At 42.7% G+C, this 16,946-nt stretch overlaps 1 protein-coding gene across 2 annotated transcripts in view; it reads left to right on the plus strand.

Moving 5' to 3' along the window:
• The window catches only part of arhgef39 (Rho guanine nucleotide exchange factor (GEF) 39), a 38,976-nt gene that overhangs the window by 15,185 nt on the left and 6,845 nt on the right, over positions 1–16,946 (plus strand). For both annotated transcript variants that reach the window (XM_041030261.1, XM_041030262.1), the window contains exons 6-8: positions 4,509–4,579; positions 7,866–7,994; positions 16,472–16,701. In XM_041030261.1, the coding sequence (XP_040886195.1) occupies positions 4,509–4,579; positions 7,866–7,994; positions 16,472–16,701 (430 nt within the window). The remainder of the gene's footprint in view (positions 1–4,508; positions 4,580–7,865; positions 7,995–16,471; positions 16,702–16,946) is intronic.

Below are 16,946 nucleotides of genomic sequence, written 5' to 3' on the forward strand. Positions count from 1 at the left end.
CTGTTCGTCAGGAGGCTCGAGGGATGCGTCTAATTGTATGATGATTTTAAGTGGCGTGGCTAGATAATCATCTGCGGCTGGCGCCTTACCTTGCTCCGGCTCCGTGGCTGGGAATAGCAGGAAATTGTTGTCACTTATCACCATTCAAGGATGATGGATGGCGAGCGGGGGCCTGGAGTGTGGATACTTATGTTGCTGCCAGGGGAGGAATAAAATCATTGCCTTTATTAAGTGGCATTCACTAGAGCCGGCTGGATTGGTGTCCTCCCCACTGAGCCCACCATTATGACAATGATGGGGTCTCGAGTTGATTGTGGCAACCTTCTCCGCCTGTATTGGCCGTGTTTGTGTCGATAATAGATACGCAGCTCTCATAGAGATGGCAGCAATTGGAGGCCTTGGGATATATCTGCTCTAAGCTGAGCACCACATAGCATAACAAGGGATTGGCCCAGCGGTCGGCTCACTTTAGAGAGCTAGCATGCTGTATGTAAAAGCTGTACATCTCCAGAGGTCGTTCGGTCATTGTTATACTCGGCAAGCAGCAAGAAGTGTGTAGCTGTGTGCTGTTCTGACCATGTTCGAATTTGTCTTTAATTTGTGATGGTGGGATTTCAAATTGACTGCTTTATGTGCTCAGGTAGTTCCATTATCTCCATCAGCAGAACACAGCGAGGTTCTCCAACCCAAGGTCGGGAGTTTTGATTAATTTCTTTTGAGAGAATTCTGAAAAATAGAATCTTTCTTAAGTGGCTCCTCTCTGCGGTCTGCAGGTACCGAGCGGTATTCCAGTTGATAATTTGTGTTACATTGTCTGTCAGCTGACCCTGCAGTTCATTGTCGAGTTTGAAGCGAGGCCCGCGGTGAGACAAAGTGCTTCAATTACGCTGTGCGACAGTGTTTTGGCGTCAATTGTTAGTTAATTCTGTTGACCCTGAACTTAGAGACCACATTTCACGGGCCGAGAAGAAAAGTTCAAGATTCTGATTATTAAATAGGAATTTATAGATCACATAATATCTTGTTTAGAGATGTTTTTTTTTCTCACTTTTTAAAAAATACTCTAAGTTTTACCTATAAGATGTTTCAATGCCTTTGATCACCTGGGATGTGAAAACATCAGACATGATGCTGCATTCAAAGACGGCCTCCTATTCGGTCCTATGAAAGCTGCTCACTGAGTGCGTCACATCTGAGCAAACGGTGGTGCGGAGTCAAATGGCGTCATCACAGTAAGTCGCTAGCTAGTTTCTGATGTAGATTTCTGGTAAGTCAATCAACAAACACACCCTCGTTCCCTCTTTAGATGTAACTGTAACATAACATTGCTATTGGTATCGACCTCAAACTCCAGTATCGGTCAGATTCTAGTTTGAAGTGTTTTCTAATGTCCACATTTACAGAGTTCCTTCAGTCACCCTTTGGGAAAGAGATAAGACGCTCTTTGCTGTCACTTCATATTACACATTAATTGCTTAAGTTTGGACAGTGGTGTATCTCTGGTCTTCTAGTATTTACCACGAATATGCATTCCTTTGCTTTTAAGCTATTAAAGTTGTGTAATTACCCACAAGCCCATGCCATGTTCACTAACCCATGCAGAAGCCTGCCAGTGCCTCTTGTCTCTTAATTACAAATTTGAATCCTTAATGCATGTATGGGAAGCAAAATAATTAGACAGATATTTCCTCCATCTCTGTTTTTTTTTTTTTTTTATTCCCCTGTACCGACGTGTGTGCAAATGCCCAAATGACCTGATGTGTCTGCCAGGAGGGAAAGGAGGGGGGGTGCGTATCATCTGCATATTACAAAGGAATTAGCAGCTCCTGCTTCAGCGGTGGCAGGCACGTCCCTTCACCGGCACACGCTTTCTAAAGCTGCATTGTTCATTAGAATATCTGAACTGTTAGAAATATGGTTCAGATTCGTTATTGTCTCATTATCTTTGCTTTGCTTTGCTGCTAATGAGCGGGACAGGACAGCTAAACGAGCGAGTTCCGTTTACATTATTTGAAATGTGCCGTAATGATGCTCATCAGTGTGTTCCTTTTTTTTTTTTTTTTTTTTTTGTTACGCAGCTGCTTTAATTAGATTTTTGCTAATAATACCTGTAATGCATTTGCTATTACAAGATGAGACAAGAAGAGAGAGAAGTGAAATTATTTCTCTTTTTAAGTGTCTCTTAATTGAAGGAGGCGTAATTGGAGCTTGTTTGGCTTTCGTTTCATTTCCAAAGAGTAGTCGGCTACAAGAACAATGCCCTCCTCCTCCACCTCTTCCACCCACGGACCCACCACTGTGCTAACCTGCTGCTCTCTACTTCAGCTAATTTTTTAGTCCGTTTTTGTTTCCTTTTTTTTTTTTTTTTTTGTTATTTCATTTTTTTCTGTCAGTTTGTACTAACCAAGTAAACTGAAACTAACCGTAATGGAAACAGAGATTGGTGATGCAATTTCCCATCGCCGCACCGACGCTCTCAGCTCTGGTGCTGAATGCTGCAGATCTGGCTAAACTACATTTGAACCAGACGCTGCTACAACCTCCTGCGTTGCCGTCCGGCTTGGCTGACGGCCTGTCAGCAGCAGGAGAGACGCTCTGACCCGGGGACACACACGCTTTTGATTTCTCTGACCTGATGATCACATCACAGATGATGAGTAAAGGCATTAACACCTAGTAAAAACATGACAGTCATGTTAGGTGGGTATAGGCTGCCTACTCTACAGAGGGACTGTGCTGTAACTGAAGTAGTGAATAATATATTTCTCATAATAGAAGTAAAATGACTGAATAAACAAACATCAATAATAACAATTATTTTGAGTTTTTATTAAAAAAAAAACAAACTATTAACCTCAAGTAGAACCCCACAACAATAAGAGCTCTCACTTCCTCTTACTAGTATAACATGTACATTTTCACACAGAGTGCTAATGTATATTAATTAACATTAGCTGGTTAAAGCTGCTCAAATGTGATTTCCATTTTATAGACAAAACAGTGAATCAGTTAATCAAGAAAGTCCTTGGCAGATATTTAAAAATGAAAATAATGGTTAGTTGTGGCCCTAAAATGCTCTTCAGACACTCAAAATCAAGCAATATCATCAAAATTCTGACAGCCCTCTATTTAGTTGACTATCATCTTCCAGGATTATTGGGTAATAAAGTCGTCAAATTTCAGTCAAGCAGGTTTCTAAGTGCCGCTGGAAGAACCACCGTTGTGCCGTTATAACGACACTACCGCACTACACAGTTGTCACTCTCCAACACGTGTCTCATCTCACTCATGCCACCAAATGGACCAGCAGCAGCAGCAGCAGCAGCAGCGGTGGTGTATAGTCTGCTAGCATCACTAATGGCCTCTCTCATTGGCACCACTGTGTCTCTCGAACAAGCCCAGACTGCACAAATAGAGGGGCTGCAAAGGCAGAGACAGACAGAGGAAATCAATGTCAATCGTCAATGCTCTTCAAGGTCACATCATCCTAGTAAAAAGGATAAAGATTTCTGAGAAAGCTCATGCTTCACTACTGTTACTTTAGATGGAGACTAAAACTGAGACTTCATTGCACCGCAAACGGATCGCATTGACTTCATTCTATCAGTACAGGGAGTTGTTTATACTCTCATAATCAGATTGAATGTGTATTTAGTTTTTGCTTAATGTTTACACAGTAAAGTATAGGGAGTCAATCAGGTATGACCAGGATGCACGTTTGTACTGAGCATTTTGAGATGAGTACATTTACTATTACTCTCCTAGTGAACAAGGTCTTGTGAATATTTTTTTGTGGCAATAGAAAGAACGAGGAGACAGTTATCCATCGAAGTAAGTCATGAAACATAAATTATTTAACTGCTGCCTTGCAAAGTAAATCGTATATTGAAAGTGCTATTTTCATCCAGTTTTTTTTTTTTTTTTTTTTTGGATTGTTCTCATCAGTCATTATTGGCTTTTTTTAGACGGTGATGATGTCCATTTTCTTAATGGTTTGTGTCGGGTCTCGATTCACTCATCATTTATAACCCTCTGGTTAGAGTAGCAGTCAGTCAGCGTTTCATTTGTTTGCTGCCAGGCCCTATGTCGGAGGAGGACTCGAGTAAAGCCAAAGTGCAGATCTTCATCTCATGATGTTACAGCTGTATCCGTCAGAGGTCGTCACCGTCAAACACTACTTCAAAGCCGAACCTCCTGCGTCAGTCAGGAGCTTAAATCAGAGGCTGTGTACGGTGTCTGGACGGTTAGATTCCTCTGAGGTACACTTTGTAAGACGCTGCTGCTGTTTTCCTGTATTCAGTCTGCAGTGACAGGACAAAGAACGGGCCACTGAATGTGGCTCTGATCGTGGTTGGGCTGCATGAAAAACGCTGGTTAGCAACATAAACTCTGTCTCGTTTACTTTAACCAAGTGTTTGTTGTTTCCTTTAACACTTTGTCAATTTTCCGGTGATATTTTTAGACGGTGAACACACGGTGACCTCGTTTATTTTTCTGTTTTCTCGCAGGTATAAGCATTTCTTACAAGACATGGCTGCCAACACAAGTCCAGACCATCCCGAGTTTCAGCAGCTTTCAAGTGAGTGTCTTTTCTGATCATGCTGCTGTTCCAATAATCTTTTTTGCTGCATTTCAAAGAAAAGAGGAACCCTTTTATTGTGGAGGGATGTTTGCACACGCGTGAACCTGAGGTCGATGCTGTCACCTCTTCCACTCTGTCAGGATCACCGGGGTTTGTCAGTGGCAGCAACCTAACAACAAGCGATGTGTGTGTGTGTCTGTGTGTGTGATGATGTGCTTTGCATCACTAGTCACAAAGACTTCGGGCTCACTCACAGTGGAGTTCTTCCTACCTGTAACAAGCAGTTTGGAGCACAGGAGAGTTAAGCAAAGCTTTACAATTATAGAATAAAGGCTAGCCCTCCGACGGCAGGAAAACAAACAAGCAAAAAACCAAACAAAACAAAAAAACAACCTGTGAAGACTTTCATCGCACCAGTCAGACTCATAGTGAAAGACAGCCCTCATTATCTTCATTTGAGGAACAAAGGAAAGTGCTCTTTTTCCCTCTCATTCCTCATTTGTTGTTATTGTCACAGCAACGCTTGGCTAGTAGAGAAATGAAAGCGAGGCAAAGCTCAGTATGCGTGTAAGTTCTGGTTTGATGTGGATTTTGACATAATTAATTGGGAGCGGATCAGAGGATATTAAGCGGGGGAGCTATATTAATAAATAAAATCTCGAACATCAACACGGATCCCGATAATGACTAATTTCAGTCGTCAAATAAACAGCAAATCTGACTCAAGTGCGGATGTACACAAGGAATTATTTATGTGTATCAATTAAAATCTCATTGCTGGTGTGCTGCCTTTGCTTACAAATTAAAACAGCCCCTGACTCTAAGATGAAGGTACATATCTAAATGTGCTCCAACATCGCCTCTTCCTCTTCTCATTAGAGATCCTTTTTTTAAACTCTGCTGCTTTTTTTTTTTTTTTTTTTTTGTATGTTTAGAAAAACTTCATATAGTCAGCCTGGTTGTATTGTAAAGGGAATAATTTAAAAAAGAAATTCCAGACAAATCACATTGTATCTGATTAAGCAAACTAGCAAATAGAATCACAAGAGGCTTTGTTACCGTTATTGTTATTGTTTTCTTGTTGTGCCTCTCTGCATTTCCTCTTCTTTGTCTTTCTTCTTCTCCCCCCCCCCCCACCCCCCAAAACTTCCCTCTTTCCCTTGCAGTGTTTTCAGGTTGGATTTAATTGTTGTAATTGCATCACATTAGACGTTTTCATCAGGCAGCTTTCAATATTCCGCTCTAATACACGACTCCGCTGTAGGAACCAGAACCAAGTCTGACCAGACCGTAGGCTACCGTCGAACTCTGTCAGAGGTTTAACGGTAAACGTTAACAGTCCCCATCCCACGGTCAAACGCTGTCTAAATAGTGAATAAAAGGAATAAAGATCTGTAAGAAGAGGAAGTTGTCTTCAGAATGTGTAATGGGCTGGATGTATTATTAATGCCTCAGCCAGAACTCAGTCCAAGAATACTGTAATTAGGAGCTGTTGTTTTTCTTAAGCAGACAATGGAAAATATTCCAAACACGTACAACAAAGGGGGGGGAAGAGAAAAAAAAAAGAAAGAAGTCTACACGGATGCCTTGTTTGGTTTACATTGTAATTGTTGTGAAGTTAAGCGAGCCAATTAGGCCGTGATTATTTTAGTGTAGACAAGTCGCCCTGAGGATCAAGTTCATCTGCCGAGTTTCGGCGCTCAGAACAAAAGCAGGAAAGTTGAGCTTGAAATTAGAATCCATCTGTTTGTTGTTATTTTGGACACGTTAATGATGTAGCTCTAAATGTTTACAGCTATTATTATGGCTGACGCAGTAATTGGATGCTTCTGTCTGTTTTGATGATTTTTTTTTTTCCCTATTTGTTCTCGGGCAAAGATTTGAAAGCTTAGTACATAAAGTAAAGGAAGGCAGTTTGTGACAGAGTTCATGTGCAGGTAGATCTGGAATCATACAGTCAGTCCCTTAACAGGGAACAGGCATTTTGATTGATTTAGCCTCCTAACTAAACGACAAAATACATTATTTTATACATCGCGTTCTGATCTGCCACCAGTATGGCTAACGTTTGGCTAGGTTTGGACATAAAAATATTTGGTTAAGACCAGTCATGATACTGGTTTAAGCTACTGTCACCAGTAGCCAGAAATTTGTAGGATCAACTTCAAAATACCTCGCATTAGCTAGTATCAGTTTTATATTTTATATGATGAATCCGTAGTTAACTTGAACCAGCAGGGTGCTGCACAGGAGCTAAGGTGGGAATGATGGTCTCACGTTGTAGTAAACACTTTGCAGGAAATAGGTTTATTTAACCAAATGAGCTCTGCTTACTGGGGGCTGCTGTTGTTTGCATGTATTTACAGTTTGACGGCTCAGCTGATTTGCAGGAGGGCAGTGCATTAAAAGCTACAAGGGGCCCCGTGGTGGAGACCAGCATCCCTCTAATTAATACTACCATGCTTAGCCCACCCCCCACCCCCCTGCTCTGGACACACACACACATTCAAACACAACACACAGCCCAGCCTGACCCACACAGCAGACCCACCAGGCTCAATCAGGGCTGGATATTTCAGTTTGCACAACACCGTTAAAATCTGTGCAAGTGGCTGCTGATGAAATCAAGCACAATCAGGCCTCGATGCTGAGTGAGCCCCCAAAACAAAGGTTCCCGCCTCTTCACATGTATATGTCTGTTTACCTGTGTTAGCATTTGCTATGTAGTGTTATAGTAGTGTATTATCACAAGAGGAACACAGCATGTAGTCTTGTTGTTGTTAAAAAAAAATAAAAGTCAATGCTCAAAAATGGCTGGTAGCTGGAAAGCATGAACAAACTGGGGCTGCTTCCTCGGAGTGGGTGGCACAGATAAAATCCTTTATCATGAATGTAATGTATCATGTATTATGTATTATACATACATAATGCAACATATGTATTGCAAATTCAGTATGTGTTGTGATATAGTAAATTTTTCTGGAACGTCATGTAATCAGACAGGAATATCGGATTTAGTCAAATTAAATACCAAGTTAATTATTAATTATATTCATTATTTCTGAATAAATACCTGATGATTAAATTATTTCAAAACATCAACAATGACAGCAAAGAAAACACTATTTCTATAGAGCGGTCTGGCTTGTTGATTTGCAGCTTTGCCTCCAGTGGTGTAATTTACCCTGAGATATTATATTATTACCCAGATAAGATTTCATCCATGAATGTCCTCACATATAATGACAATACAAATGTTTGTGTGTGTGTGTGTTTGCTGTAGGGGCAGTGGCTGCGGTGTGCGAGGTGTCCCACCGCATCGAGGACAATGCCCGGCGCCACGAGAACCACCTGCAGCTCTGCCGGGTGCAGAAACTGCTGAAAGGACGAAAGACAAAGGTGCTGGCTGCAGGTTAGAGCCTCTGATCACTTATTCCTTTCATGTCCTCCGGGAACCACCTCCATCTCCTCTCTGCCTTCCTCTGCATCTATTGCTCCGCGTCCTTTGGGACACATGAATGGGCGGGGAAGGACGGAAGTATAGATAAACAGAAGTGAAATTATGGAGACATTTGGAAGACACTGGCCTGGATTGTTTTTAATCAATGGAAGTTATTAGACTTTCTGCATGAAACTAAAGGAGGCTGCACATCACCCTGAGCCCACGCTGTTAACAGAGTGTTGCTGCTAACAGTTACCTGTCCTTCTTCCGAGTGAACGTGCTTTTCCCCTTCATCCTGCTTTCCCTCCCGCTCATTTATTTCCCCTCTTCCGCTGTGGTTCCCTCTCTACTTGTGGGGCTGTGGCCCTTTTCTTCCTGCCACTCCCTCCCCTGTTGTTTGTCTCCAGAGAACCTGGCCTCCTCGTTGATCCGCTCGTCCTGCCAATCTCCCCCAGGACCAATTAGAGCCCAGCCTCATCTCACGGACCAGCAGATAAAAAGGAAGCCAAAGTGTGTTTGCTGGGTACGAGTGAACACATGCGTGCGCGAAAGCCGCCAAGTGTGTGTTTGCTTGGTTACGCAGGCTAGCTTTGTGTGTGTGTGCGTGCGTGCGTATTTACGGATGTGTTGGTGTAGGCTGGGAGCGAGCGCTGAATAGCAGCTCATCTCTCTAATGCCGATGTGGGAAGTTTCAAAAGCTTCCTCTCATCCAAGCTCTCAGGCCCTCGCAACTCCGCCAGCTTCCTTTCCAGCCAATAAAGCTTAGGTCCCACCAGACAGACTTCAGAGCAGCGGCAGCACCACCACCACCACCCCACTCTGCAACCCCATGCCGGCCCATTCTACTTCCTTCCCACCAACAACCACCTCTAATGTGGGTAAAAGAAAAGCTCTGCCTTTTACAGATGAGAGGCGTCGGAGCCCCTCAAACATATTAAGTAGCTCTGTAGGAGATGAGGGGGGGCGATTGTGAGACACAAAGCCCGAATCAATGGGACATTGATACAGCAGACAGTCAGCCTGTTTCCCTGGGAGGCCGCATATTTGTGTCTGCCAGCTTCTTCCTTCAATTTAAGACAAAGATGTTTCACATTTTCTATCATGTCTCACATTGAGTTTTTTTCCAATTTATGTCCCTTTATGCCCCCGACTGTTGCACATATTTGTATTTTATTTTTTGTCATTTTTATGAATGCATTTTTGTCTCAGGTGTCTAGAGCTCAGTCAGACTAGCTCATTAAATTAAGCATTATTATACATCAAAAAAAAAAAAAACTTGGAGAGAAACAGAAATTATGAAATGTTTCCTCTATTTCCTCTGAAAATGCTCCTCCTACACAGATCCATCAGTTTGTTATTCTCCTTTTTAGCTCTGAAACATTTAAATGATTTATCACTCAGTCCACAGAAAATGAATTGACAGCGATTTTGACCAGCGAGTAATCATTTAAGTCACTCAGCAAGCAAAAATGCCAGCCATCCTCTGGTTCCAGCGTCTCCAGTGCTTTTATATCATTTTAAAAAGGGATATCTTTGGGTTCCAGACACTTTTTACTCATTTAAATGTTCAAAACATTGGGTGAACATTCGTATGGAAGCCCAGCGTTCATGTTAAGTGCTGTTTTGACCTCTCACCAGGCCCCCGCAGTTGGTATCAGGCCTGTGCCGTCATAAATCTGCTGGGCCTCATGACAGGTGACACCATTCTCCAGCCCTAAAGCATCTTTAAACTGACTTAGTTTTACATTTACACATTAATCCTGTTTTTTGTTTGAGTCTATTCCTTGACTCAGGCTCTTTGCTCATTGTAGCTCATAGTCTGTTTCTGCAAAGACACATCATTGCATTCCTCGCTCTCTCTTTCTGTACTAATGTGCTGCATACACTCACACTCCAACATCGTGATCTCAGTTTTAGTAGCAAGTTAGTATAAAAAGATTTGCTTAGTGGCCAAGTTGGAAACTTAAGCACCCTGCTCTGTGTTCATAATTCTTTGTCTTACACACACACACATTCACTCCCTCCTGAGGATACATGCCCGCTGCTTCACTCCCCTTTTCTCTTTCTCACACACACACGCATCTGTATATTGTCTCACCAGAGCAGCAAAGATTTAGCATTTGTGCCTGGTATAGAATAAATGGTCGTGATTGTTGTTGCTGTGATACTATCCACAGCCATCCTCTGCCAACAAAGAGCTCTAATTCTCTTCATTGCATTGTTATTTATTTAGGGTTATTAATATGGTTGTGATATAACTCAATTTAAATAATCATAATAATCTTTTTATTCGTTTTCCTACTTATGTTGATAGCTGTAAGTATTTTTTTCAGACCGCTCTGATACCACCTACACATGCTAGGCTAACAAGAATGCTAGCTGAGCCACCATATAACACCTCTTCTGGTGCCTCTGTTTATCTGTTTCCCTCTCATAGGCCATTTCTGCTGCATCCTTCCATGGTACTGTCAGCTCTACAGAACACACTGTGCGTCAGACCACAACACGAGATCTGGTCTTAGATTAGTGGTAACTGTCTCCTGAGGGACGTCTTGCGTCCTTGTTTGCTTCCAGTCCGTTTACCTTTAAGCATGTTCTCTCATTGGCTTTTTTTTTGGACACTTCAGCACTCACACACTATATCTCCAGGTGTATCCCCCTTGAGACAGTCTTTTACACCCTGACGGCGTGGACCCAAGTGAAGCTATACCTGAACATAAGGAGCATGTTGGGATCCTTGATTTTGGAGAGATGGAGGCACATCATACGTTGCTCCTAGCATGAATCTAATCCTGCCTGCTTCTATTCCCCACACTTCCCTCCAGCTAAGATTCTTCTTTTCTCCACTTTCCCAGCCTGGTTTGCCTGAGAGACTGCTCTTGCACATCTAGCAGCCTCTTCTTGCCTCTGAATCTCCTCTACAGTCAGTTTCCTCCTGTCAACTGCTGTCGCTTTGCTCCAAGTAGTCTGTGCTATGCTTAAACCCCCATGCTGTACATGCCCTGCAATGTCCATATTAGTGCTTTCACACATGCACTGCAGCTCCGAACTTATCTATACATTACCCAGAGGAGATGTGTGTGAAAGCGCAAATGTCCAAATCAGTTGAGTCGGACATTAAAGGGCATTTACGCTGCCAGCTCGCTGTCTCAGGTCGTGAGCTGCATGTGTGAACTCCAGACAATGACTGGACTCTCCATATGAGAGTTCATAATAGACAACAGTTTATGTCTGTGTGCTTCCTGAGCCTGTGAAACTGCCTCCCTCAGGTCCCACTTCCTCCCCGCTGAGACTCTTGGGACTGTACTCTGCACTGTTATATCCCAAGACTCTGACAGCTTCATCTCCAGTATTGCTTTTGCACATTTAAACTCCTCTGTTAAAGTGGTTATTAGGATCTCCAGAATCCCTTTTCCATGCAGGAACACCCTGCTGAGGCTGCATGGAGCCCCAATCCACTTTCTAATACAAGAACCAAACATCGTCTTTAGCTTCTCTACCTTTAAAATAGGTATACCATACATCGTCAGGGGCTATACCAGCAGACCAAGCTGCAGTCAGCTTTGCATGACGTGCCATCCTTATCTCTAAACTTAACCTACATCCTAGACCACTTTAAGCTATTGTTCAACTTATCCAACAGGCTTTTGGTACATGGTTATCATGTAATCTATCTATGCCTACAACCAGCTTAGATGCTCTAATAATAACCTCCATTGCAGAGGTAAACATTAACAATGAAACAGTGCACCCTACATGATGCCCATGATCTCCAGCTTCTCTCATGCTGTAGTAAATTCTGTAGTTGTGAAACATACCTGGGTGTTTCAGAATTTATTCCCCTCACCAGCCCTTTGACTATGTCTGAAAGCTTGAAATACTTTGAAGTATGCTGTATGGAACAGAACCAAATGCATTTGCTAAATCTAAGAATACCACATGCAAGTCTCTTCTTGCTTTCTTTCTTTCTTTCTTTGCTGACTGAACATGCTCGTGTGCTGAAAACCTGGTATTCCAGCTTCCTGCACCGAGGTGTCAATTAGCTTACTCCTGTCTGGGTAGTTTGACAAACCTCTGTGCCACTACACTGAAGAAAATCTCAGCTTAATTAATAATAACCAGATCTGATGGTGTGCATTTCTCCACTTCTCTTCTGGTTGCAATTGCGTCTCCTGAAAATAATCAGTTGTTGCAGCAATAGTCTGATTTATTCCTCTACACTCCCGAGTTCACCTGTTACCATAGTATCGTCCATAGCTTAAATATTCAGGTTTCCACTGGACCTTGTCTGTGACCTACAGTAAAATGCCTCTAGTCCTGTGCATTCATAAACAAAGTGAGAGAAGCCTTTTGACTCTCCAAACTTCACCACAGTGACTTCCCTCTGCCTCTGTTATTCCTCTGGCCTCGGACACACCAGGAGGAACAGGACCCTTTGTAGATCAACCTTTATTTCCTGCCCCACCTTCCTCCGCCCCCCCCCACTTGGTCCAGCCCAAAAGACTTTGTAGTAGAGCAGAGGTGCTCTTTGACAAGGGAAGCTGAAAGGCCTGGACATGGAGAGGGGTGCTTGGCACCTCCTGCTCTTTGAACCTGCTGCTGCCTCAAAGAACTGTGGATGGTCAGATGTAGGCAGGGGGTCTGAGGAGAACCAGGTCGACTCCTCACACAGAGCACATCCAAACCTTTCTCACTCTGTAAACATAATCGGTCAGGGGGTCTTATAGCTCACATCTGATAAAACCATACTAAGTTTTAATTAATTCAAAAAAAAGTCCTTTATTTATTGTTCAGCAGATAGTAGCTGTGAGGGATCATGACAGTTGATTACTGTTTGCTATATTTCACCCAGAGCAGTGATGTACACCAACTAAACTGAAACCACAGGACAGGTGGAGACTTTTAGCACACATTACCTGGTCAGATTTATAATCTGAACAGCGAAAGGAGCCCAAAAAAAGAAAAAAAATGGTGGGATACGAGCACGTCTGGATAATCAGCACACTTGATGTTTCCTGAAGTGCATCAGTTTCAGTACGCTGGACACTGGCAGCATTCTGATGCTTGAGCAAACATGTAGCACATAACTGCCCATGCATGAATTTTTAAAGCCATAACATATTCTGTTAGCACAGATTTCTGCTGTTTTTTGGAGTTTATTAAGTCCGTGCACTCATACAATCTGTATGGGTGCCATCGTAAATTCAATATTAGGGTCAGAACATTCATCAAACATAGGTCAATATAATCAATTTTGATTTTTTTAAACCATAATCAACAAATAATAAATACATTCATCGTTTTTTGACCGCTCCCGTATTGTGTATCATGTGATGTGTATCATATTGTACTTTTTGCCACAACAGTTGTAGTGAGGTTTTAAAGTACCAACAGGAACATTACACTGACGTGTCGTTTTTGTCCATCAGTTTGGTATAGTGGACAAGTCTAAATACCCATGAGCCTCAGCTTCCATTGCTTTGGAGAGGAGGCCAGTCAAAGGCACATCATCAGAGCAGTGGTGAGATTCTTCTTTGTTGAATCTGTGAACAAAACACAGCACCGTAGTTGAACTGTGGTTAATCTAAAATTGACCCATAATCCTAAAGTGAATTTATTTAAGCTGCAGATTGTAAAACCAGTTTTCTCAGCTCTTTAACTTCCACCTACCGCTAAGACGCACATCACAGAATTTTAAGCTCTGTGATTGGATGTTTCTTGCAGAAATGCACCTTGTGAGTGGCAATTAACTTCTGCCCTCAAGCCGTTTATCTCTGACTTTTTTTTTTTTTTTTTTTTTTTATCAAACCAATGTTTTCTGATTCAGTTGTTCCCCTTTTGTACTGATGATTCAGCTGGAGCGGTTTCATGTCCGTCCAAGCTGTGGAACTGCTCCAGCTGTGAGTCACGTAATGTTGCCTTGGGGACGAAAGAATGAGACTTTTACTTCCACGAACAGGACGCCTGAAACAGCTTCCTCTGACTCCGCATCTCTGTCGGAAATGTAGAATACAATGCTTTTTGACAGCCTGAGCACCAATGGGGACTAAAAGTCAAGACATCTCCCACCTCTGCTCCTTCAATTTTGGATATTCTTAGTACTTCAAATAACATTATTTTCATCAGTTAATATGCTGAATATTTTACTTATATATAATACTTCTGTTTTACTGGGTGTTTATGGCTAATGTGTTGGAAGACAGTTGTCCCATTAGAGTCCTCTTCCTGGGATACGTGCCTCCTTAAATAAACTTAAACCGTGACGTTCAGCCTAATGAAATAACCTCTCTATGCAGTTATTAGATCAGAAAACTTCTTTGCAAATAGGGAATAGATCTGTCTGTTAACATATGTCAGTTATAATATGGGTGAAAGTCTCCCAGTCTGTCAGTTAATTGTGAAAGAGCTGAGGCGTGTGAGGCGTCTGATTCATGAGGACATGTCCCTCAAACATTTCAAAAATGTCCTTAACCGAGCCTGACTGAGTGGCTATTAACTCCCTCCTCCTCAGTAAATGTGTCTTTAAAGGGTTGTATAAGGCTCAAACGTGGGTTTATTTATATCATATTTAATAGAACGATTACAAGCGCCGCTCCAATCTCCACACAACACCTGAGAGAGTCATGGCATGTCTCTGGACTGTTTTTCCGTTTGAGACCCATGGCATTTTAAAAGCAATTTGACCCCCGCCTGGCCGTGCCACTTAATCTCAGTAGGCTTGTCTGTAGCTGAAAATGTCCTCTCTAAGCCCCAGAGGCACAGCTCCGGCCACTCAGGCTGGCTGCAATCACAGGCTACTGGCTGGGGCAATTACAAAAACACCCCGGACCCAGGATGAATTTTCATTTTATCTATCCAAATGTCAGCCTCTTGCTTTATTAGCTATCATCGGGCTGCTGCCAATCACGGGGAGATGAGAGCTTTCCTTGGCAGCCACACCCCGATATGCCTACCACCCACTGAGTCCGTCTTAGATTTTCTCTTGTCTTCTTTGTTCCCCTCGAATAGCCTTCATTTATCTTTGCAGTTCAGCACGGCTTAGTCTCATTATTTTTGCTCACTGCAATTTGATGCCGAGGAGACGATGATTATTACCACTTTTCCACTGGCATAGTGATATCAGTGAAACCAGCGGTGGTGTGTGATTCAGTCGCATTTATCAAATCCAAATTCAGACTTCGCTTACGGAATCCGAATCCTTCTGATACTCCGATTTGAATCCGGTTTAGGTTTCGACACTTGCCAAATTCCTTAAGTTAAAAATAACTACAACCCAAAAATCTCTTCTCACGTTTTGCTGGCTGAGAAAATGTAACCTACTGACTTTTTACAACTTTCTTGAAGTAATTTCTCCGAACAAGAAGGGCTCTCTGAAGAACAGGTGGCGCTCCCTTGGTTTTTGCTGAGCACCAGCTTGTGGAAAGCACACTGACCAGACAGCAACCAGAAAGTTTCATTTTCGGCCGTTATGGGATTAATGACAATTAACTGCAGCTGATACAATTTGCTGCCGGCTGTGTCTTTTGGAAAAGGCTACGGTCAGCGCTAAAACGAGAAGCCTGCTAATGTAACCAGAATGCCTTGCACATTTCTCTGCAGAGATAAAAGAGACTGATAGATCTGTTTGCTCTGGAGCTTAACTATTTTTTTGCCCCAGATCTAAAATTTTCATACTTGACCTTTTGACCCCCTGTGTCTGTGCCTGTCATGGATCAGTGCAACAGAAGTTTCTGTTTAAGATGATAAATTATTTTTTCATTATTGATATTTAAATGCTATTTAGCTACTCAAGACACACCATACAAAATAACTGTAAGTGTCATGTCTTTATTTGGTACGTAATGCAGAGCAGTGTGTAATTCAGTGGTTTAAACAGTAATGTGTAGTCGTGAGTGTGTGAGAGGTAATGAGCAGGGATTAACCTATGACAGTGGTGTATGAATGGGTCAAACGTTGCCGTTCAGCGTGTGTGGTGGAGCGTGCCATACACGGATTTCCTGTGTGAAGCTGCTATAGGATGACTGTTGTATCATAATGTCCTTTGCACTCTGCGGAAGACAGAGGGTTTCACCAGTGATCACTAAATCCATCACTTCTTGTGTAAAGGAATTCCGATTTAGTTTCACTCCATTAAGTTGCTAAACCGGGAATGTCTTTAGTAAGTAATGCTGGAAGTAATATATATAGATGTGCTGCTGTGAAATGTGTGTAGCAGCACCATATGTAGAAGCACCTGGGGGGTTGTCAGAGTGGATTTTGGCTGCACAGAACACAGAACTTTGACTCTGGACACTTCCCATTCTACATGCGTTGAGGTTTAAGGATCCCAGGTGTCTCAGCCTTAGCTGGGAAAGCCATCAGCTCCCCCTGCAAACCCAGACAAAGACAGAGCAGCTGAAGATAATGACTGTTTATGTTTTTCCGTCTGTTCCTCCCTCCTCTCACAGGGCGGTGGTACATCCGTGAGGGCTGGCTGAACGTGGTTGCTCCCAAAGGTGCGGAGGCTAAGCCCAAGATGTTCTTCCTGTTCTCCGACGTGCTGCTGCAGGCCAAACGCTGCAGCCCGCTGCATCCCACCAGCGGAGACAAGTTCACCGGCCAGCACTCCTATCCCCTGCAGGACTGCACCGTGGAGAAGGTGTTCGGGCACACCAAGAGCCGAGGAGGCCTGCTCAGCGTGAGTGTTTTAGGTCATGTGACAAGTTTCTTCCCAGAACATTAGAGGGATCAGGGAGTTTCTGGGATATTGTGTATCTTAGTGTGTAATATAGCTCTTCATGGGTTTCCAAGACAAGGGCCATCTACTGTAGTTGACTCCGGATTTGTGATTTCCTGTGTAACTAAGTGTAGAAAAATTGGGAAAAGTAGAATGTGGGGGAAAAAAAGAAGAAAAAACTCAGTGTTTATTGGGCAGCAGGTGGG

This window comes from Toxotes jaculatrix, chromosome 22 (genome assembly GCF_017976425.1).
Source record: "Toxotes jaculatrix isolate fToxJac2 chromosome 22, fToxJac2.pri, whole genome shotgun sequence".
Classification (NCBI taxonomy): Eukaryota; Metazoa; Chordata; class Actinopteri; family Toxotidae; genus Toxotes; species Toxotes jaculatrix.